The 22,502-nt window shown below is 49.6% G+C and overlaps 1 protein-coding gene across 2 annotated transcripts; it reads right to left on the bottom strand.

Moving 5' to 3' along the window:
- Positions 1-5,118: 5,118 nt before the first annotated feature.
- On the bottom strand, positions 5,119-22,241 carry ABCG8 (ATP binding cassette subfamily G member 8; the record flags this gene model as incomplete). 2 transcript variants are annotated; one of them, XM_080914529.1, is made up of 13 exons in its annotated part: positions 5,119-5,256; positions 5,344-5,471; positions 7,131-7,398; positions 7,905-7,981; positions 8,386-8,585; positions 9,562-9,645; positions 9,723-9,885; positions 11,755-12,024; positions 12,110-12,242; positions 12,652-12,890; positions 16,083-16,239; positions 17,815-17,919; positions 22,179-22,241. In XM_080914529.1, the coding sequence occupies 13 exons, from the start codon at positions 22,239-22,241 to the stop codon at positions 5,119-5,121; spliced, it is 2,025 nt and encodes a 674-aa protein (XP_080770655.1). The 2 variants fall into 2 exon arrangements, with proteins under 2 accessions (XP_080770655.1, XP_080770656.1); XM_080914530.1 differs by having other exon boundaries at positions 17,815-17,916.
- Positions 22,242-22,502: the final 261 nt, after the last annotated feature.

Below are 22,502 nucleotides of genomic sequence, written 5' to 3'. Positions count from 1 at the left end.
GGCTGCCATACCAGGCACCCCTCTCGCCTGATTATCAGGATAAGAAAACCTAAGTCAGTTTGTGTCCGTTCTCAGCATAAATCAGACAGCCAGGACATCCTAAGTCTTGGGGCTGGAGAAATGGCTCAGTGGTTAAAAGAGCGTGTTCTTCGAAAGGATCTGTGTTCAGTTCCCACCCAGCACCCGTAAGATTGCTCACAACCACCTGTGTGTAACTGCTTCCAGAGTGTCCAGCACCCCCTGCTGGTCTACATGGATGCTGCAGGCACATGATGCGTTTAGATGCTGGCAAAACAAACGTCAAATAAAAATGTGTTTTTCAAAGTCTTTCCCACTGGGCATAGTTGTGGGTGCCTTTAATCCCAACATTTAAGAGGCAAGCAGGTGTTGAATTCAAGGCCAACCATGGCTATACAGGTCCTGTCTCAAAAAAAAAAGGAAAAAAAAAAGTAACCATGAGACTACAAAAATAAGGCAGTCCAGCTAAAAATCAGAATGGACTTTAAACAAAACTCCTTCACACTAATACAGTGTTCCCAGTTTCTGGACCTCTTCCACTGTAAAAACATTTTCTTCCATCTAATCCAATAGCCAGTGCTCAGGATTATCAAGTTTATGAGTCTCAGCAAATTATAAACAAGCTTTATGTTGCAAATCACTTTCTGGTATAATTGGAGCCTCCAGTCTGCAGTGTATACAGTCTGCACACTTTCCCTCATGGCTTTCAGCACAATTTTCATTTAATATTTGCCTTTCTGAAAAAAAAATATTTGTGGAATTTCTAAGCAAAAGCAACATTTCCTCAAGTGTGGTGGATTTGATAACCACAGGAGGTCCAAAATCACGGTAATTTATCGCTTTGCTGTTGTACAATCATGCGTGGGAGTGTTTCCATTAGAAATGTATCCTGCTTTCAGGACAGCCGACTTTACAAAGCCCACATTATGCAGCCTTAGTACAAATAAAGAAAATGGCTGCATTAGCAAATTCAAAGCAGGCACTTCTCTTTTGCATAAAGAATAGAAACATCCCCGCCAGGTAAGACAGACCAGACTCCAGATTTCCTGCTCTTGCAAGCTGCAGTGAATGGAGCTGAAATCCATCCACACACTAACCCTACCCTGGGCAGCCATTGGAAACCATTCTTAAACCTCTTTATTATTTCCAAGGCCCTGTGTTCTCATAGTACTCTGCAGACCTACCCTGAGGGTTCACAGTAGGTTTCGTGGAATGAGTCCCCTAGATTTAAGGCCATGTTTTCTTGCAAGCTCTGTTTACCAAATGCCTGGTTTGTGCCCATTGGACAGTTCTCTCCCATGTCCTATTCTTTGGTCCCCAAAATGTGGCTCAGTTGGGAGAGTGGACGGGAGGCCCAAGGAGTCCTCAGAAACAAAAAGCTCTGTCAGTGAAGCCAGCTGACCATGACTTGAAATCTGTAAGTTGGTGACGGCAGAAGAGGAGGAGGCAACCTTTGAACTGCTCTGAACTAAGCCCTAGCACACGGAGATCCAGTGCTGCAGCAATGAGGTTAACGGGGAAAGGGGCTTCCTTTCCCCGCCTCCCCCTTTTCCAAGCAAGAAGCAGCAGAGCTGTTTTCCAGATTGGAGAAACAACACTTCAACTCTACAGACAAGACTTATACAATAAGCAAGTACGTCACCAGCAGTGGGCTGGTGGCATGTGTGCTGAGAAAACTCATCTCACTTCCTAAACATTTCTGTTTAGTTACGAGCTGGAAGCCCCCACACCCTGCTGCTCTCTGTACCAGCCTGCCCTCCCTAACATGGGCACAGAACGTGGCACTGGATCATGGCTGGAAATCTTTGTTCTAAGTTTAGGTGTTGGGGCTTAAGCCTCAGGCTTCTGCCTTAACACATCTGTCATTAAGTTCTTCGCCCCAGCTGTTCACCGGGACCAATTTATCAAACACGAGTAACATCCGAGATGAGATTGGAGCCAACCATTTGCAAACAAGGACATTTTCAGGCACACACACTATGTTGTCCAAATACACCCGTGTCAGCAGCAAAATATCCAAGGCCTTGCTTCCTTTGCAGATGGCTCCCTCCCTGTGCCTCAAGGCAGGTCCACCCTAAGGAAGCTGGTCCCTGTGCCAAGCCAAGCTTTTCTGCTAAGTAACTAATTTGGGTGTTAGAAGGACCCTTGGGCACAGGTCTGCTAACACTTAGATTTAACATAATTTTTAGTATGTTCTCTCTGTGTGTGAGTGGTCTAATCTAAGATCAAGAGAAGATTTTTAAGAATGAGTGAGTTAAAAAAGCAAGCAGGGTATCTACCCTGCAGATGGGCTCAACCCAGGGAAAGAGTATGTCTTAAGTAGTCTTTTTTAAGAGCACGGTTTTTAAGAATTACAAGAAATATTGGAGTCAACATAAGTGATTTTTTTTTGGTTTGACTGTTGGCCCCCCATCAGTAGTGTAAACTTAAATTTGCAGGGTTTATATGGACATTTTAAAACCTTCACCTTTGGATCTAGAGTCTGCAAGCTGCAGCCTCAGGCCAAGTCCTGGAGCTGTGTGCTTCTGTAAGCTGTTTTCTTGAAACACACCCACATTCTCCACATTGTATTGTGGTTGAGGCAGCATTCCCACCAGCACCGACAGGCTATACGGCTATCAAAGCCTATAAGATATTTATCCTTAACCGCAAACATTTACAACCAACAAGAAAATTCTGCCCCTTTGAAATGAAGAATAAGGGGTGCTGGATAGTATTGGGTGTTCCTTGTGCTCGGGTCTTTCTCTTCCCGGCCCTTACGTGCCCTGGAGAACACTTTTCCACCAAACAAACCTGTGGAGTTAGAGTTTAGGGTGTATCAGCACCAGCTATGATGTACCCAGACAGAATGAAGAACTCCTGCTCTGGGGGCAAACTTCGAAAAATCAGCCGCCTGAGTTTCAGCATCTTTGGTGCCCTAGTTCTGGGTGCCACAGCACACTGAGTGACAGGCTTACAAAGTCAGATGGCTGCCAACCTTCCTCTCTTCCACACTTCTCCATCCAGGCCTAAAGACAATGGGTTACCAGAACAGAGCTGGGATCTGGGGGAGGAGTGAGAACGGGCTAGAGGCTCTGAGATACAGGGACAGTGAGGAATGAGCCAGAGGGAGAGTCCAAGCAGAGGAGGAGACACAGAAGCCAGGCGTGTCTACGCGGACAGGGAGGACAGCTGTTATAAAGTGGGTGCTGGGTGAACTACTGAGTATGTACATGAACATACATGAAGTTAGGACTGGATACACACACGCACATGCACACCAGCAGAGCAGACTCATCCGGGCTTCCAACTATCATTTCCCACTAAAAAAGAGTCATCCCTGGGCTTAGCTGGGGAAATTCGAGACGATCCCCAAATCCTTTGTTTTGTCAGAGTCCCCAGTGAATGACAGGATCATGATTAGGAAGATAGAGAAGCCAACCTGAGTATTTCACTGGCTATATCGGACAATCCAAGCACCAAAACTAAAGATAGCTGTGAGTTACAATTTTCTGAATTAAAACAGGATTTCACAAGTACATAATGTATAGCACTAACTCGGGATGAATGGAAGGCTGGAAGAGGAATGAGCAAGTCGTGGTCTCCAGGCATGGCGTACAAGGCTTTATTATGAAAAGAGGGAAAGAGGAACATGGAGGGATCCAGCAGTCAACCTTCTGTCAGGCAATCAAAGTTATTAGCATGCAGCAAGTTGAAACCATATGCTACCTGACAGGACACACTAGGGGAAAACCAATTTCATTTCTGGATATTCTGAGCAAAGGGGCCCAGCCTGGATCTAATTGAGAAATGCACCAGATAAATCCAAATTGAAAGTTACCCTAGGAAGTCAGGGGGCACTGCACCAAACAAAAAGAAACAGTTGGAGGGTGCTTTGGACTCTGCTTTGGATGAGGCTTCTGTGGCTCTTGAGTGACGTCTACACAATGGGTGGTGGCAACTGGGCTGTGTGGACTCCCCAAGGCCACTGGGTGCTGGGAAAGAAAGGACAACGTGCTGTGGAGCTGCCGCTCACACTGGGGTCTGAGCTCAAGTGTAATCTGAACACACGAATGCCGAGTCTACGGGACTGGTCAGGCCTGGGATTTGGCCTACCTCGTCAGCATCCAGTGAAGTCATGAGGCTGGCCAAGAAGCACACCAGATGCAGTCAGGATCTGGGGAACCAGTGGAGAACATCTCTCCCGGCCTCAAACACCCTCCTCACTGTTCTTTTCAGTTCCAGACTCAGTTTCCTCTAGGAACAAGCCCCTCCCAGCTCCATGCTTTGAGTGAGGTGGTCCTCAACACAGGCTTGAAGCATTCAACCTGAATTGTGTGTGGAAGCCCATCTACTAACCACTGTGAAAGGTTCAAAGCTGATCCTGAGCCCCAGCTAGGGGGATGCAACTCTGAGGCCTGGCTGAGCTCACACAAACTCTACAAACTATTTCTAGAGGCACCTCAGGCCTGGCCTTTTACTCTGTAACTCCTAGAAGCCTCGCTGTCTTTTTAAATTCCACCACAAAACAGCTTGTAAGCGGAGACAACTGGATTTGTCTTTGTCACGGTGTGCTCACCGATGTAACGGGATGCTGCTCACATCAGTGGGTTGTGCCGTTAGCCAAAGGTGTCCATACAAAGGACAATAGCCACACACTATACTTTATTCTATGCCTACCATAGAGTAGACACTCGGTTGACCCTCAGACTTTGGGGTCCACTGATCCACTAGTCTGTTTTGGGAGTGGCCTAACTGTGAGAATGGTGGAGAAGAAAGCTAAACATTTTGCTATAAACCAATTTCCTCTCGGGGTTCCATAAATCTCTGCATAGCCTAGCTACTCAGTTCATATACAATTGGTTCCCATTCCATATTGGGCTGTTTATAGGAAGATGTAAAATGAATGAACAATGTTACAGGTCCACCAAGTACCTGCTTCTCTCCCATCACAAGCCCAGGCCTGTGAGAAACACCTCTCAACTGTCTTTATTCTACTGCCATCCTGTGGCTGACCTGTGCCACTGCAGCACCAAGACTTGGCTGCTCCAGATCTCTGATCACTGTCCTCAGTCGGACTCCCAGGGAGAAGGACCCCACCAGTGGGAGCAAGGCTGAGCATCACCAGTCTTGAACTGACTTCTGTTTGATGAACTTCAAGGACAGATAGTACAGGAACAGGAAGCCACAGCTGATGGCGATGACAATGAGGTAGATGGCATAGAGCGGATGTGAGTTCAGGTCCATGGCAGTGACCATCTGTAGACACAGACACTTGGTGAGCGCCCACGGACGCTGCCCCCTCAGTAGCGCTTGAATTGGGAGCTCCCAGCCTTGGATACGCACCACATCTCCGGGGACGGTGAAGGTGAAGTTGCCGATCTGTGTGCTGTAAAAGTGCCCATTAAACTGGATCTGCATCAGCCCCGAGAAGCACCACCGGAGGAATGACAGCTTGGAAATCCAGGCAGGTACTGAGGACAGCGAGAGTTACGTCAGTCACAAGCGTCCCTCCCATGGTCTCTGCTGGCCTGAGCAAGTCTCAGACTGCTCCTGGAGAGAGGAGTCGTGCCGGCTGTGGCCAGCAGATCCCTCGAAGGGCCAAGGAGGAAAAGAGACGAGGGGTAACAGCTGTGGCTGGGGACCATGCTGAGGAGGCCAAGGACAGGTGATCTGCATGTTGGATTGCTACTCACTCTGGACAGCCGTTTCATAAGGTGCGGCATGTGCTTAGCCTCACAGTACTCAGACAACACCACAGCAAAGACCCTGACCCTGGGGAGCACTCTGCTGGGAGAGGAGGACCCTGACTCTGGGGAGCACTCTGCTGGAGAGGAGGATCCTGACTCTGGGGAGCACTCTGCTGGGAGAGGAGGACCTGACTCTGGGGAGCACTCTGCTGGAGAGGAGGACCCTGACTCTGGGGAGCACTCTGCTGGGAGAGGAGGACCTGACTCTGGGAAGCACTCTGCTGGGAGAGGAGGATGCTGACTTTGGGGAGCACTCTGCTGGAGAGGAGGACCCTGACTCTGGGGAGCACTCTACTGGGAGAGGAGGACCCTGACTCTGGGGAGCACTCTGCTGGAGAGGAGGATCCTGACTCTGGGGAGTACTCTGCTGGAGAGGAGGATCCTGCCTCTGGGGAGCACTCTGCTGGAGAGGAGGATCCTGACTCTGGGGAGTACTCTGCTGGAGAGGAGGACCCTGACTCTGGGGAGCACTCTGCTGGAGAGGAGGACCCTGACTCTGTGGAGCACTCTGCTGGGAGAGGAGGACCCTGACTCTGGGGAGTACTCTGCTGGAGAGGAGGACTTGACTCTGGGGAGCACTCTGCTGGAGAGGAGGACCCTGACTCTGGGAAGCACTCTGCTGGGAGAGGAGGATGCTGAATTTGGGGAGCACTCTGCTGGAGAGGAGGATCCTGACTCTGGGAGCACTCTGCTGGGAGAGGAGGATGCTGAATTTGGGGAGCACTCTGCTGGAGAGGAGGACCCTGACTCTGGGAGCACTCTGCTGGGAGAGGAGGATGCTGACTCTGGGAAGCACTCTGCTGGAGAAGAGGATCTGACTCTGGGGAGTACTCTGCTGGGAGAGGAGGATGCTGACTCTGGGGAGCACTCTGCTGGGAGAGGAGGACCCTGATTCCGGGGAGCACTCTGCTAGGAGAGGAGGAAGCTGCAAGTCCCACTTAGATAACAGCAAAGGCTGGCTAAGGAGAGGGTATCAAAGCCAGTGTATACAGAAGACAGCCTCATGGGCTCCACAGTGAGAAGGTTCTGGAGGCTTTATGAGAGCTGGGGGTGGGGAGGCATTCTGAACCAGCCGCTCTGAGAGGCTTTGAACAAGAGAGGACAGGAACTTGTCCCCCAGAAAGCTCACTCTGCATAGGTGGACATTGCAAAGGCCACCGAGAAACCAGATGATTATCCTGGCTCTGGATTAAACAGTGAGGGCGGAGTCAGGATGAAACCCTGGGAGCATTTAGGCTTAGCTCAGAGGCAAATGTAGTGGGAGGGAGTCAGGTGACCTCTGGGTGTGTATGAGGCGGCCAGGCAGTGTTACCTGACCCATAGCCTGCTGTGCAGCTGGTGAAGGCCAGGAGAGACGTAACTGCGCAGAGGGGGCAACCTCACCTGTCCACAGGTTGTCCAAGTTTATCATGAAGCCAGCGGTAAGGTAGAAGGAATTGTAGAGAGCGTTGCAGAAGAAAGAGGACATGTGGAAGGTGGGCAGCATGGCAGAGGCAGCCAGGGCCATGGTCCTGCAGCAGAAGACCACCAACCACACAAGCGTGAAGTGCAGAAGGAAGAGCTCAGGCACTGGCCGCAGGTTGGTCAGCCAGTAGATGGGCATCCCATAGATGATGACGTAGGCACAGTGCTCCGGCAGTTCGCCTAGGATCTGCAAAGCACAGCCTTAACTAGGAAATGGAGCAAACATCACCGGTGTATGCTATTGTCTGAGGATGTTTTAAAGCGTAGCAACGTCTAGGGTGCCAGTATTCCCTCTCGGGGAGACCTCTGTCCCTGACCCCTCACCAAACTGCCATTGCTCCATGAAGGAAGCTGGTATATGCTCTGCTAATACCCATCTTGATACCGACCCTTCCTGCCCACACCTAGTAGCTGTGTGGCTTTGCAAGAGTCATTCCTGAGCCTCTTCGTGCAAACACTTGCCCGTCTCGCTCAGGGAAGCAAGTTCTGCTTGGTGTTGCCCGCTTCTTCCTCCCTAACTCGCGACTGCCCAGAAAAGTACCTTGTTTTCTGTACAGCCCTGGCCTTTCTGGGGACAGTTTAATGACCGGAGAGTCTCTGAAACTCTCCCAGAGACTGCGTGGCTGAGTGTTTCCGTCAAACTCTTTGCTGCAAGGTGTGCTATGCCCTGTGGCATTTGCTTCCGGCTCTGACCTTGGCAAAGAAATATGGACCAGCAGTGTACAGCCCGTCTTCTAGTTCGTAGTACAGCATCGACCTCTCCGAGTGACCTGCAGATGAATGAGCGACTGTTACTGATGTTGCATCTGGCAGAACATTTGCCCAGCATTCGCAAAGCTATGGCTTCAGTTCCCGGCACTGCGGTGGGGGGGGGGGGGGAGTTATACTTTCTGAATCTGTTCATATGCTTTGTAAATCACAGGCAAAGAGGACCCATTGTACTCCAGGGATTTGGGGAGCCCTGAACAGCCAGGACAGCACGCCCTGCATGCTATGTTAGTGCTGAGTGCTGATACTAGTGTGCAGACTTTTAGAGCAGCCGCTGCTCATCACACCATCACGATGAGTTGGTTCCATAAAGCCATTGTCCCAAGGAGCCAGGGGAAGCACAGAGGCTGACCTCAGAGCTGTCCCACTGCCCCGAAGTCTGGTGAGCAGGGCAGGTGATACTCACATTTGGAGACGACATCCAGAATGACGTTAAAGGGAACGAGCGCTCCTATCATGAACAGGAGGGCTGACATATCCATGAAGGAGAGCGGCTTGGCCTCGTGGCCATAGTAAAGGAACCCAATGATGAGGGACATCAGGCAGGCTTCTGCCCCATGGATGAGCAGAGTGGACAGGTCCCGGAAGTCATTGGAAATCTGACGACTGGAAAGGGAGGGAGGGGAGGGGAGTGAGAGGGAGGGAGGGAAAGAGAAAAAGAAATGTCAAAGGAACAACATATAAGACTATGGCCTTATCACCCGAAGCCGCATTTCCTCACGTGTACAATCTAGGTTGTAATTGCCACCACAGCGTGCCTATGACGTGGGTGCTGACTGTATGACTGTCGCTTGGGAGCTGTCTTTGTCTTGGTTTTGTGTCCAGTCTGTAGCTATGAGCCCAGGATGGCACTGAACTTGAGATCCTCTAGTCTCATATCCTCCCCAGCACTGGTCAATGATGACGTTTTAACATCAGTAATGGTCTTACTTACAGGAAACAGAGAACTAAGGATGTCATAAAGATGTTGGCCATGGTGTGTCCCATAATGGTCAAAGCCTCCAAATGAGGTGGCCATCCAAATAGACTAGACCAAATGAAGTATGACCAAGCTGGAGTGCTCCAGTCAGAGAGGAGGCAGAGACACGGTGCTTAGGTTAAATAGCTGGTTACTAAGCCATAGGTCCCGGGGCTCTGCATGCGTAGACCCCCAGAAAGCCCGAGTGCGGCTTAGGACTGGTCCCGGGGCTCTGCATGCGTAGACCCCCAGAAAGCCCGAGTGCGGCTTAGGACTGGTCCCGGGGCTCTGCATGCGTAGACCCCCAGAAAGCCCGAGTGCGGCAGGCACACATAGCCTGCATTGAGCATCTGCCCTTCTGAGTGTCTTACGTGACTATTTCTATGATCACTGCCACTAACGCAATTTTATTCTTGGCTAGAGATGAGGGCGTCAGGGTGACACAGGATTGCTAGGCTGGTCCTAGGGATGCTGGCTTTCACGAGATTCCACCGCTCGTTCCTTCCCTTAGATTCCCTTCTGGTCGGAATGCTTTGCTTTGATACTCAGAGGCGAGAGAGAGAGAGAGAGAGAGAGAGAGAGAGAGAGAGAGAGAGAGAGAGAGAGAGAGAGAGAGAGAGTTACCGGATCAGGGTGGTAAACTGCTGTATCATCCCGGGCAGCTTAGCAGCAGCACTTCCACAACTGGTGTCCTGTGTGAGGGTCTGGCTGTTGGGAACAATATGTGGTCAGGATGGGGGGTGCGCCACCAGAGCCTCCCCCACCAGGGCAGTGTCCCTCTGTACCTGACTGCGTAGGTGCCTGTGTCGAGCTCCTTTGTCTCAGCTTTCCACAGAAAGTCATCAAAGCCTTGCACTTTTTCCAGGAACAAGGCTGCAAGCGAGCGAGCTTTCTCCATGGTGGCCACCTCCTGTTCCTTGCTGCGCCTGTCAATGCTGGTCAAGTCCACTGTAAGCAGAAGACGCAGGGCCATAGGCGACCCAGTCCCTGGAGCTCTCCCACCCTCTGGGAAGGGACTGTGAAGCAATGGTCTCTGGCTCTGCCTGTATGCAGATGCCTTGGGTGGGCCATAGATCAGGAAGTGACCAATAGCAGAGGACCCAGCCCTGCCCCTCCCCAGCGTCACAGACACATTCCTAAAGTGGGCAGGTGACTGCAGGTAAGTCATCACAGATAGATGCTGGTTCTAATTTCAACTGTGTATATATTTGCCTGTTTTTGTGAATTAATAGTTTGGTCTCCCAAGTGGCCAGGGTGCTGGGGACCAGCCACATACAATCTGAGAAGATGCCACCCTGCATTTGGCAATGCCACCCTGCAGCTATGAGAACGGCTCTGCCCTCCCCACAACGCACCCCACAGTGACAGAAGGTGCCAGGCCCATGGGTCACAGCCCAGGCAGTGCTATCCCCTGGAGACTCCAGGACTGTGCATGACTGGGCTGTCCACCATCCCTTTCCCTTATTGGTGTGAATTGCACAACACAAGAGAAAATCTCCTGAGGGAGGGAGAGGCCTATGAACCACATAGGCTCAAAATTTACATTTGCTGGGCACCCCGCACCCCACATTAGTGACAGCCACCTGCCTTGGGGCTTGTAGAAAAGGACCCTATCCCTACTCCCTCCAAACGAAAACAGAAAAACAGTAAGTCTTTGTGTCTGCCATGGTTACTTGGTTTTGGGCAGCCCTCCTAGGCTCATTCAAACTTCCCCCAGTAGCCAGGTTGGCAACTGTTGCCCCCTTATCTGAGGACACTGACCAGAGTGTGGCACATGGGAAGTCAGGTTGGCAACCTGAGCTTGGAAGATGACTTGTATGGGAGTTCATTGAGGTCATGAGTTCACAGGGCTGGGAAACAAGCCAGGAACCCTTTCCTCCTGGGATAGCTGAGGATGCTGAGGTGACAGCGTGGGCGGAATGGCCCAGAGTCAAGGCTGAGGGCCAGGCATGGGAGGGAGCTCTGGGCCGGCTCCCACAGTTGTGCTAGCGCACAGTAGGTCAGGGCTGAGGTTCCTCGGCTCATCTGTGAAGACAGAGCTGGACTTGGCTTGACAAGAGACCCTATGAAGGTTAGTACTGTGCCACCCGAGGAAGCACGCGAGGTCCCTGATCACCTAGGGAACTGGAACTGGTTACTGCTGCTGTCCTGGCTCTGGTATAACTGGCCACCTGGTCAGCATCTGGACCATTCCTCAGCACTCTTGATGGGTGTTTTACAGGCAGGCGTACTGAAAGGCCACTGTTCCCCATAAATAAAGCGGTTCATTATGTTCTTCCTGAGAGACTGAGTACCTGGGACCCCAAAGAAAACTAAGGCAGTGACCTATCAATCAAGCAGTGACCTATCAATCAAGCAGTCTATATTCAGAGACTTGTTGGCCCTGTCCTGATCCTCTCGGACTATGGTTCCTGCCTCTGTGGAGCTCTCCCCCGCCTCCCCCCCCCACACACACACCCATTGCTTCCTCCAGTCTTCATAAAGACCGCAAGTGTACATCTGGATCCAAGACCTCTTGGATTACGTCCTCAGTCTACCGATCTGCAAATGTCTACCCCTTCTTGTCATTCCTGTAGGGTGGGACATTGTGTCAGAAGACTGCAATACTCATGCCTGGCATTTGACCCTGGCAAACTGACCAGTTCCCCATTTTGTATTCGACGACTCTGTCCTGGCTCCTCCTCATCTGGGGGGGCATACATAACAGTGTCTCCCCAAGATATTCTCAGTAAGTATTTGGTGTTGTTTGTTTGTTTGTTTGGAGGGGGTGTCAGCAAATGACTGTGTGCCGGGTTCCAGGCCACTGTCTTTACTCACCGTAGAAGTCAGCGGGGTTGCTATAGCGGGGACACGGGTGGCCAATTGACGTGAAGTACTGCACCATGTGCTGTGCTGACCCCAGGTAGATAGGGGTGCCAGATGTAATCAGAAGGACCAGGTCAAATAGCCTGAAGATGTCAGAGCGAGGCTGGTGGAGGGAGATGAGCACCAGCCTGTTGCCTTTGGCCAGGCGGGACAAAGTTCTCACCAGGTTGTGGGCTGTGAAGCTGTCGAGGCCGGAAGTGGGTTCGTCCAGGATGAGGATTCCTGGAGATATCGCACAGGGAGCCCAGTGACCACGACGGGCAGGTTGTAGGCTCAGATCCTCGCCCCTCAGAATCCCAGGCCTCACCTGGGTTCCACAGGAGCTGCACCCCAATGCTTACTCTTCGGCGCTCACCCCCGGACACCCCACGTACGTATGTGTTGCCCACTCGGGTGTTAGCACACTGCCGCAGCCGCAGCTCCGCAATCACGTCTTCCACCTGAGGGCAGGCTGAGCGTTATGAGCGTCCGTGGCTGCGCAAACTCCTTCACTCAGTCAAAGGAGTTTCTGCGCTTTATTTCCCTGCAGCGTTGCTTGGCAACCCCTCCCTCCCACTGCGCCCCCATGTCCCCAGGTTCTGAGCAGATTCGCCTTGCAGAGCACACATTGTAGACTGGGAATCAGACCAGATAACTGGCTCCCCACTCACATGAAGCACCAGAAAAGCCTTACACAAATAAACAAACACACACTTATGACCACTTGACAACAAGGTCCAGGAAGTGAAGCCCCGAGGCTAAGTGCATTGGCATTTAGGGTGGGTTGGTTGAACTGTCTAACTAGACTAAATCTTCTGGCAAATCAGGGAAGTCTCAGACAGCAGGGACACCGACCAACCAACTGGTTACCCTTTTGTCACGCTGGGCCTGAGAGAAGGTCCTGGGAAGGCGCATCTGGGCAATGAAAGTCAGGGTCTCTCTGACAGTCAGGTTGGGGAGCAGTTGGTCATGCTGGCGCACGTGCGCCACACACTTCCGCATCAGCTGAGGCGTGCTGGGTTGCCCGTTTATCCAGATTTGTCCTGATTTCATCTTGCCACCATGGTCTCTGCCTGTGATCACGTCGAGTAATGAGGCTCTCCCGCAGCCTGCAAATCCAGAGGCATTCCTGAGGGCACAGTTTCTGCAGGGCTTACCTGCCAACTGCCTCCGCCTTCTGCAGCCCACACTGCTCTTAGATTTGTGTGGGACAACCCAGCAGGTGCACGTTCAGGCTTTTTTTTTTTCTACATCCAACTTGAGTGGGTGGATTTTAGATAGAAGGCTGGAGTTCCGACTGCTACAAGCCTGCTGCCAGACCTGGTACACTCTCCCTCTCCCACTACTAACCAATGGCTTTCTCTCAAGTTGGGGGCTAATTACACCACAAAGTATAGCTATTTTGGGCTGAAAAAGCCTTGGCAGCATCTCCTTCATCATTTGGCTCTGATGTGGCTTTGTGAGAATGGCTAATTGGGAGCATTCATAGTCTTTAAAGAATTTAAAACTACAACCTAGCTAGGTGGTGGTGGAGCATACCTTTAATCCCAGCACTTGGAAGGCAGAGGCAGGTATCTCTGTGAGTTTGAAGCCTGCCTAGTCTACAGAGTGAGTTCCAGGGCATCCAGGATTACATAGAGAAATACTGCCTCAAAAACAAACAAACTAACCACCAAACAAGCAAACAAAAAAGCAAACCCAAAACCTAAAACCAAACCAAAAACAAAAAAACAAACAAACCTTCCAAAACAAACACCCCCCCCAAACCAAACCAAACCAAACAAACAAAAAACCCTACAGCCTATTTGAGAAACATAATTGACAAAATCGGTGTAGGCTCCCAAATGTCTATACCTTCTCTCACTCTAAAAATCAGTGTCTTTTCCCTCTGCCTTACACAGAAATATTATCTCTTCATTCACTCCTGAACAACGAATTAATGCCGATTAATCTGGAGGTGTAAACATTGGATCTAGCTTCCAAAAATATTCGATTAGGACTTTCACTCCTGTAACTGATTTTGTTGTTGTTTTGTGACAGGTTCTCACTGTGCAGCCCGAGATGTCCTGAAACTTACTGTATAGAGCAGGCTGGCTTAAATGCACCGAGATCGCCCTGTCCCCTGTCTCTGCCTCCTAAGTGCCTATTCAAGGTGTGCACCACCATAACTATTTTAGCTGTGGATGTGCCCCTGCCTCAAGCTAAGAGAACACCTTCCTGGGCTCCAAGCTGGAGACAAACCAAAAGTCTGTTTGGGTCTCCCAGGCGAGGTTTTGGTTTCCACACTGTTTGTAGAATTAATATTTTTTTTCTTTTGTAAACAAGGCAAATGCCTCTAGACTGTATGTGACAAACTTCCTTGCCATGTGTCACATGCAGCCTGACATATCCATAAACCCAAGGGTCTTCATATATATTCCCCTTGACTACATCCAGAGGCATGGAGAGCAGGCAGCTACCCGTTAGGCATGTCTCAATCAGAAGAGAGACAGAGACAGATAGACAGACAGACAGACACACACACACATACACACACACACACACACACACACAGAGAGAGAGAGAGAGAGAGAGACCTCAGCCCTACTCCCTGTTCAGCCTCAGACACTGACTTTGTGAGCATTCACAGGTACCAGGGGTCCCCAGTCAGAGGGCAGGAAGATCACATTTCCTAAGCAAAACTGGCAAAAGGTAGTGACAGACTTTCTAGCAAAGAGTGCCTGGTGCATTTGGGCAAATGCTCTCTGAAGAGCCACAGCATTCAAGAACCCTACGATGGTGGCTGCTGTCTCCTCACCAGGAGCTTCATTAACTTCGAAATCCTTTTGTGTGGCTGATTCGACAGAACAAGCTAAATGCTTGGAGCTAATGTTTTAGAATAATTTTAAAAATCATTCTTTATATGGCTAGTATGCGTACTCATGGTCTCCTTGTGTGATAGTATTAAAGTAATTGCCATCGCGGGATGTGTAATGACTTAGTCTTTCTAAGAAAGCTTCAGCACTTTCAGTCAAGTAATCTCGAAGCCAAGCTAAGCTGAACCAGAACCTGGATGTTATTCAGGGTAAATCCTGCTCAGCTTCAGGAACTTCACTTTCCTAATTGAAAAATCAGGGCTGCTGCTGGCCAAAGGGCCATGGGAATGTGCATTCATCAGTATTCAGCATCATGACTGAGTGATAGCTCCTATGTCTCCTAGGTGCCCCCAAAGGACAGACTGAACAAGAAAAGCTTTCAGACATTAGAAGTCCAACACCCTTTGCTTGTTTACATCAGCACCACAGGGTCAGGGCCAGAGGATGAATGAGCAAGTTGTTCAGTTACAAAGTGCGTTTACACATTGTGGCTTATTTGATCTTTGGTTAGACAGTAAGCAACTCTATCAGAAGAGTGTAAAAGTTTGGAACAGATGTTAGAAGTGTTGAGCAATTTATCCTTCTGGAAATGATTAATTAAAAGGTATAAAGTACGCTCTCTAATCCGGTGTAGAGGAATCCCAGGAAGAATCAAATGCAAGTGTAAGATCTGGCGCTGGTTAAATTCCTGTCTTTCAAAATGTCAAAATTGTGTGTGTGTGTGTGTGTGTGTGTGTGTGTGTGTGTCTGTGAGTATGTGTGTGTGTGCATGTGCTCACAAAGAACACTCTAGGAATATGGAGGGCTAGATGATTTTAAAATCTTCTTTCTAAAATGCTTTCAGACAGGAAGAGTATAAGGCAGAATCCAACATGGGAAACAGACCATTCTCCAAGTTCCTCTCATCTGCAAGGTCATTTCAGGTTTTTCCCCGTGAAAGTGATTGCCTGAGACACTTCAGGGATCTTTTGCTCTTTGCAGGCGATTGGAGGTTATGCTAGGACTGTGGAGGGAGCAATGGTGGCTCGGACCTGCAGAGTCATTGTCTGACCATGACCTGACTCTGACTGTGCAGAAACGACCTGAGCAGGCACCTGTGGTTGGGGGAGTCTCTGAAAAGAACACCCCCAACATGTTCTCTAGAACATGTTCTAGAGCTGCTTGTGTATGGTCTTGGTCCAGTGGGAACTGCAAGCAGACACTATGGCCAAAGCTGCAGGTAGACTAGAGTCTCACTCAGGTGCACAACAGCACCAACATACAGGAGTTGGTGGGTGTGGGAGGGGACATTTGAACCCAGGTCTGTCTGACTCAGAACCTGTGCTCTCAGCCACCTTGCCATAATATGTTGTTAGTCCAGAGTTCTGCACACAGGATCCATGACTGAAGGCTGTTCTGTATCATAGGGGGGAAAAGCCATTGTCCCCTGACAATCTCTATTGGTACCTGAGCTCCCTATGATGGCCAGCATCTGTCCACTCCTCACTTTGAAGCTCAGGTTTCGGATGCCCAGATCACAGGAGTCTTGGTTGCTGTGAGACCTCCAAGGTATCTTGAACTGGGCCAACTGCTCAAACCAAGGCACCTGAGAGGCAATGTCCACCTGTGGGGAGAGGTTAGCGAGTCCTTGGGAAGCTGAGCCATTCAGAGGTGTCAGCAGCTTCTACTATTGCTTTGTATAACTCCTCTCATAGTAGACATCCTGATACTAATAGATCTTGAGGCATCCCACACCTCAGCCCTACCAAACATGGCTGGGAGAGCCCACCATCCAGTTCAAGTCTAGAGCTGTGGGCGTGAGTGACCAGAAAGCATGAACATATCAGAAAAAAACAGCAAGTGTTTACCAGCTGCAAGCCATCACAATAACCGCTTAACACCATTAGCCCATGTACTGTTCATTGCGAGCACCATTGTTTATTTTACTGACCAGTTCAAAGCAGTTAAGGAATTTACTCAGGATCATGCAGTTTACAGTGCATGGCAGGGGAGAGAGAGGTTACACGGTGCCTCATTCCTTCCTTTAGACTCACTCTGAAGTTCACCATCCCACTTGGGCAGCGTGTGGTTTACCCATGAGGAAATGGGGGGTTGGAAATCACTGAATTCTGACAAGGGCATTCCTGAGACGTCTCTCACCATTGTTGCCTTTGCATTCTGGGTATTTTATCAGAAATAAGAACATATTTTTATAAAAATGAACAACAGGTAGGTACTTGGAAAGATAGATAGATGGATGGATAGATGGATGGATGGATGGATGGATGGATGGATGGATGGATGGATGGATGATGGATAAATAATGGTAGATCTAAGTGAATGAAATCTCACTAAGCTGTTATTTACTTCAGAGCATGTTGTTAATTTCCTAATATTGATAAGTGCTATGCAGATTGCAAGATGTTGACTTCAAGGGAAGCCAGATAGAGTGTCTTCACAAACACTCTGTTTTGCCATGTGTGTTTTCTACAGGTATGTACATGCACATGTATGTGTAACTGCACCTAGCACGTGTGTGTGGAGCCCAGAGGTAAATAGCACTGTCTTCCTCAAAGGTTTTCTACTTTACCTTTGAGACCTGGTCTCTTGCTGACCCGGGAACTCACAGATTCAGCCAGGCTGAGTGACAGACATGTAAGAATCCTCCTAACTCCAAAACCACAGCCATGTGCCACCCAGACCAGAGTGTCTTCTGCTGGGTCTGGAAATCTGAGCTTAGGCACTTTACTGAGTGGGCCACCTCCCTAGTCCCTTTGATATCTGTCATCTAATACAAATATATAATATGTTCATATATGTCATACATTGTATAGCTACATCATATATGTGTTTGTAAAACAAAGACATATATTTATGTATATGATAAACACATATTATAAACATAAAATATGTATACACACCACATCTATAAATAAATATATATATATATATATATATATATGTTTTGACTGATTTCAAATTTTAAAGTTATGAGTTCCAGAGATATCCCCCACAGGCCTTCACAGTGAACATTAACATCCTCACAAGGGTTCTACCTTTTTCCAAACCTCTAGCTGCAGGTGGGGCTTGTACCCGAGAAAGACTGAACTTCGTCCCTGGGGTTAGAGAACCCTTCCTTCCCCTGAACATTCTATTACCTGCTCACTCTTCTCCCCTGAAGCCAGGCATGTGCTCTTACCTGGTAGGTGAGATCTCTGACCTCCAGAGTGTTGGACTGGCCACTGTAGGTGAAGTACAGGCTGTTGTCACTTTCAGAGGAGAACAAGCTGTCTTGGAGGCCCTGCTGGGAGACATGTCAGGTGAGGGGCAGAGAAGCAGACAGGAGGTGTGAGACAGGCACAGACAGCTGCTGCCATTGTGGTTGAGATCCCACAGGAAGTAGGACCATGAAGGTGTACACAGGGCTCTGAGAAAAACATGACCATTGATGAGGGTGGCCCAGGCTTCTCCAGGTCAGCTCCAGCCTCAGAGATCTGCAGCCTCAGGCTGGTGCCTGAGTCTAAGCTGCTTAAGGTAGGTGACACTCCAGATTCCAGCGGGGAGGTCTGAGCTGGGAGCCATGAAACCCTTGACAAGTGACTTTCGATTTCCAAGTCTGGCAGAACGGCACCCAGTGTCAAATAGACACAGTATGAGAAAGAGACGGACAACAGCCAATTAACTCTGCCTCCCCCAGGGAAGTTTTATCTGATGTTGATAAGGGATCTTGTGCCACAAAGCTGTTGAAAATCCTTTGGGGACGTTTAGAAGGAAGTCCTGCCATCACCATCATCATTGTCATCATTACTAACATCATCCCCAAATTACTATAATGCTGTCCTTACTGTTGACTTGGTGGCATATCTGTGTTTCCTGTGTGATCATTTGATATATGGAGTCAGCGTGTAAAGGTCACATGCAGCGAGCAAGCACCTTTCCCATCTGTCATTTCTTTGAGTTGGAAACCACCAAATTCTTCTCTTCCGGTCTTTTGTTTTGAAAGTGAACATTTTATTTTGTTTTGTGTGTCTGACTGTTTACCTGCATGCATGTACGAGCACCACACACGTACCTGATACCCTCAGAGGTCAAAAGAGGTCACTGGGTCCTGGTGGTTGTAAACCATCTGTGTGTGATGGGAATGGAGCCCAGGTATTCTCAGGTGCTCTTAATATTTGAGCATCTCTCCAGCTCCATCCTCTGATCTTTATTTTTAAAAATATAATAGCAGTGGTATAGACTATGGTCACCTCACTGTGCTTCAGAACACCAGAATTTGTGTCTCCTGTCTCATTGTGATGCCCAGGATCTGACTGCCCACCATCCCTCCCTGGTCCCTTAACATAGTTCATCTCTCTGAAGTAGGGATATATTGGAGATACCGCGTGTGTGTGTGTGTGTGTGTGTGTGTCTGTCTGTCTGTCTGTCTGTCTGTCTGTCTGTCTTTGTGTCTGTGTCTGTGTGTGTGTGTCTGTGTATGTGTCTGTGTCTGTGTGTGTGTCTGTGTGTCTCAGTGTGTGTGTCTGTGTGTGTGTGTGTCTGTCTGTCTGTCTGTCTGTCTGTCTGTCTGTCTCTGTCTTTGTGTCTGTGTCTGTGTGTGTGTGTCTGTGTATGTGTCTGTGTCTGTGTCTGTGTGTCTCAGTGTGTGTGTCTGTGTGTGTGTGTGTGTGTCTGTGTGTGTGTCTGTGTGTGTGTGTCCGTGTGTCTCTCTGTGTGTGTGTCTGTGTCTCTGTGTGTCTGTGTATGTGTCTGTGTGTGTGTGTGTCTGTGTGTGTGTGTCTGTGTGTCTCTCTGTGTGTGTGTCTGTGTGTCTGTGTGTGTGTCTGTGTCTCTCTGTGTGTGTGTCTGTGTGTGTGTCTGTGTGTGTGTGTGTCTGTGTGTCTCTGTGTGTGTGTCTGTGTGTCTCTGTGTGTCTGTGTGTGTGTCTGTGTGTCTCTGTGTGTGTGTGTCTGTGTGTCTCTGTGTGTGTGTCTGTGTGTGTGTCTCTGTGTGTGTGTCTGTGTGTGTGTCTGTGTGTGTCTGTGTGTGTCTGTCTGTGTGTGTGTCTGTGTGTGTATGTGTGTCTCTGTGTGTGTGTCTGTGTGTGTATGTGTGTCTCTGTGTGTGTGTCTGTGTGTGTCTGTGTGTGTCTGTCTGTCTGTGTGTGTGTCTGTGTGTGTATGTGTGTCTCTGTGTGTGTGTCTGTGTGTGTCTGTGTGTGTCTGTCTGTCTGTGTGTGTGTCTGTGTGTGTATGTGTGTCTCTGTGTGTGTGTCTGTGTGTGTCTGTGTGTGTCTGTCTGTCTGTGTGTGTGTCTGTGTGTGTATGTGTGTGTGGTGTACTGGGAAAATCAGATCCATGGCATCAAATATGCTAGGTTAATCACGGTACTGACAGAGCCATAGAATCACATCCCAGGTCCCTGGGGTTTCTTCTTTTCAAATCAGTTATCTTTAGAAGAGATCTTAGTTGCTTGCACGGGATAGGAATCTGTTCGTAGATACTTGTACTGGTAAGTTCCCGCTGGCTTCAGGAGTGGAAAAGGAAGAGCTCTCACGTCACTGCACTATTATGACAAGAGAGGTGCGGAGACCCAGGGGTTTAGACGGACAGAGAGGACAAAGTGGAAGGCTCGACGCTAACTTGTCAGTTGGCCGCTAACTCACCCAAGCCCGTTAACCCCAACCACATGGAGAGTCTGGGTTTCCAGGAGCCTCACAGACAACTCGGCTTCCGGAAAGGGGGGAAAATCCTGTCTGGCTTGTGGATGACTTCTGTTCCATTTTAAAATATTTTCCTTGGCACCCAGGAAGGATTTGTTAGACTCTTCCTGAGGTTTTGACAAACTCTCTCTATTTTTCAAATCCTTAAATATCTATTCAGCTGACACTTTAATGAGGGTGACTGTCAGAACATCATTTGAATTTTTGACAGGTGACACCCAGAATCGTGAAAGCAGGTTTATTTGTAGGTAGCCAGCATGGCTCCTTGCTGGGCTACAGTGTGACGTCTCCTTGTATTAACTTCTGGTTACATCCCTGAGCCAGAGGCGCAGACAAGTAGGCAGACCCAGAGGGCACGAAAAGGGAGAAATGTGCAGAAAAAAGAGACTGGCAGGGACAAAAATGGTAAGTCTCCAGCCCCAGGCAAGTGGGCTGTTGATACCTCCTGACGTGAACTCACTAGCCTCTGCCAAGGGTCCAGGCTTTCCTATCCCTGTTCCTTCCACGGTGTGAGGAAGCTGTGGACCACAGGCCCTGCTGCCCTGGGACTCAATGCCAGAATTCCCTGTGTAGATAGCCCTGATCTCCTCCCTCCTCCCAGGACATCTTTCTGAGGATGGGCAGTCTCTGGGGAAGGCCTAACTAGACTATGAGTAGAAAGAATGTGTGGCCGCTGCATGAGTTCTTTGCGGAGTGAAAAGCTGGGTGGGCACAGAACGGGTGGGCATGGCATGGACCAGAAGTCAGCTCCTCAGAAAAGCTCCGTTCCCTAAATTTGCATACAGAGGTGAAAGGCTGGAAACCACGGAACACTTTTTAGCTTGACTGGTAGCTTTTAAATATGGAGGCACAGGGCATGGCAGTGTCATTGTGTTTTTTTTTCCCCCAAGCCCCACAGTTGTCAGTGGTGGGTCATCATGGGGCGCACACAACAGGAAGAACTTGTAAGTGGCAGGACCTAGGCACGCTTTTGGATATAGAACTCTGACGGCTCATTGCCGCTTCGGCTGTGGTGGTGATCTGAAGGGCAAAAGACCCCAAAGCTGCCACTGGTTTTATATCCTGTTCAGGAAGTGCGCATCAAAGTTCCAAGGGACCCACGTAGTAGGAGCTATTTCTTCATGGATGTCTGCCTCGTGGGGAATTTTGACAGCAGAGTTGGCTGTTGCCGTGCGAATAGAATCGGTCAGTCCCAGGCGACCCTGCCTCACCTAGAACAGGGGACGGTGGCTTTCTGTCGGATGTGGGCCATCCTGTTCTGGTCTTTCCAGAAAAGTTGGTGGGGTGTAGATGCTAGGGGTGAAGATCTTTTCTCCTCTACCTTCCCACACTGCCTTCTGCTTCAAAGCCTGCCCACAGCTCCAGTTAAAGGCCGTTTATTAAGCAAACGTTTCTCTGCTTAGATGAGGAAGGAAGCCTACGAGCTCCACTTCCTGGCCACCAGCTTGCTCTCTGTTCCCTCCATCTCTCCCCTAGATCATAGGATTGCAAGCATACAATTCTGACGCTCCCAAAATAGGGATCTATTTTGGGAGTTGTTACCCCACCGCTGTGTCTTGAGCACCACTGAGACTCTTGGTCTGACGGCCGCATGGGTCAATGCTCTGTGATGGAATGTCATTCGGAAAACACCAATTCCAGTCATTCACAAGAGCATCCTCTCCCTCCAGGAGCATGTTGCGGAGTAGGAAGTGACCTCAGGCTTCCTGGCCCCTGAACCTGCTCCCCTCTGCCTGCCCACACCGCCCCACTGCCATTCTCCTTGAAGTCCAGGTGGTGAATTAGGACTAATCCTGGGGTAGGAAAGAAAGGTCGGTTTCCCCCTGCCTCCACCCCAGGACTAGGTGGCTAATCTTACTCACGGAAGCATCCTGAAGTGCAGTCCCGTTCCACAGCTGGGTCTCCTCTTTGATCTTCTCGGCCATGACCTGAGGTGTTTGTGCCTGCCCGTTGTGTGGCTCACCGGTTGCTGGCTAGGCCAGGTCTCTCTCTGTCTTTGCTCCTTAGAGCTAGGGCACCCGAGTCCCACCTTTCTGTGTCAGCCTTTCTCCCAGCATTCCTCTCTGGCAAGCCCTCCCATAAACATACTGTGTGTTCTGCCTATTGTCGAGATAAGGACACTCAGGCTAAAGGTAAATCAGATAATAGCATCGTGGGCCAAGTGGGTGAACTGTTGTCTCACGAGG

Source organism: Micromys minutus, assembly GCF_963924665.1.
Source record: "Micromys minutus genome assembly, chromosome: 3".
NCBI classification, from domain to species: domain Eukaryota; kingdom Metazoa; phylum Chordata; class Mammalia; order Rodentia; family Muridae; genus Micromys; species Micromys minutus.
Note: the sequence above shows the minus strand (reverse complement) of the source record. Positions and strands in the feature narration are given on the sequence as shown.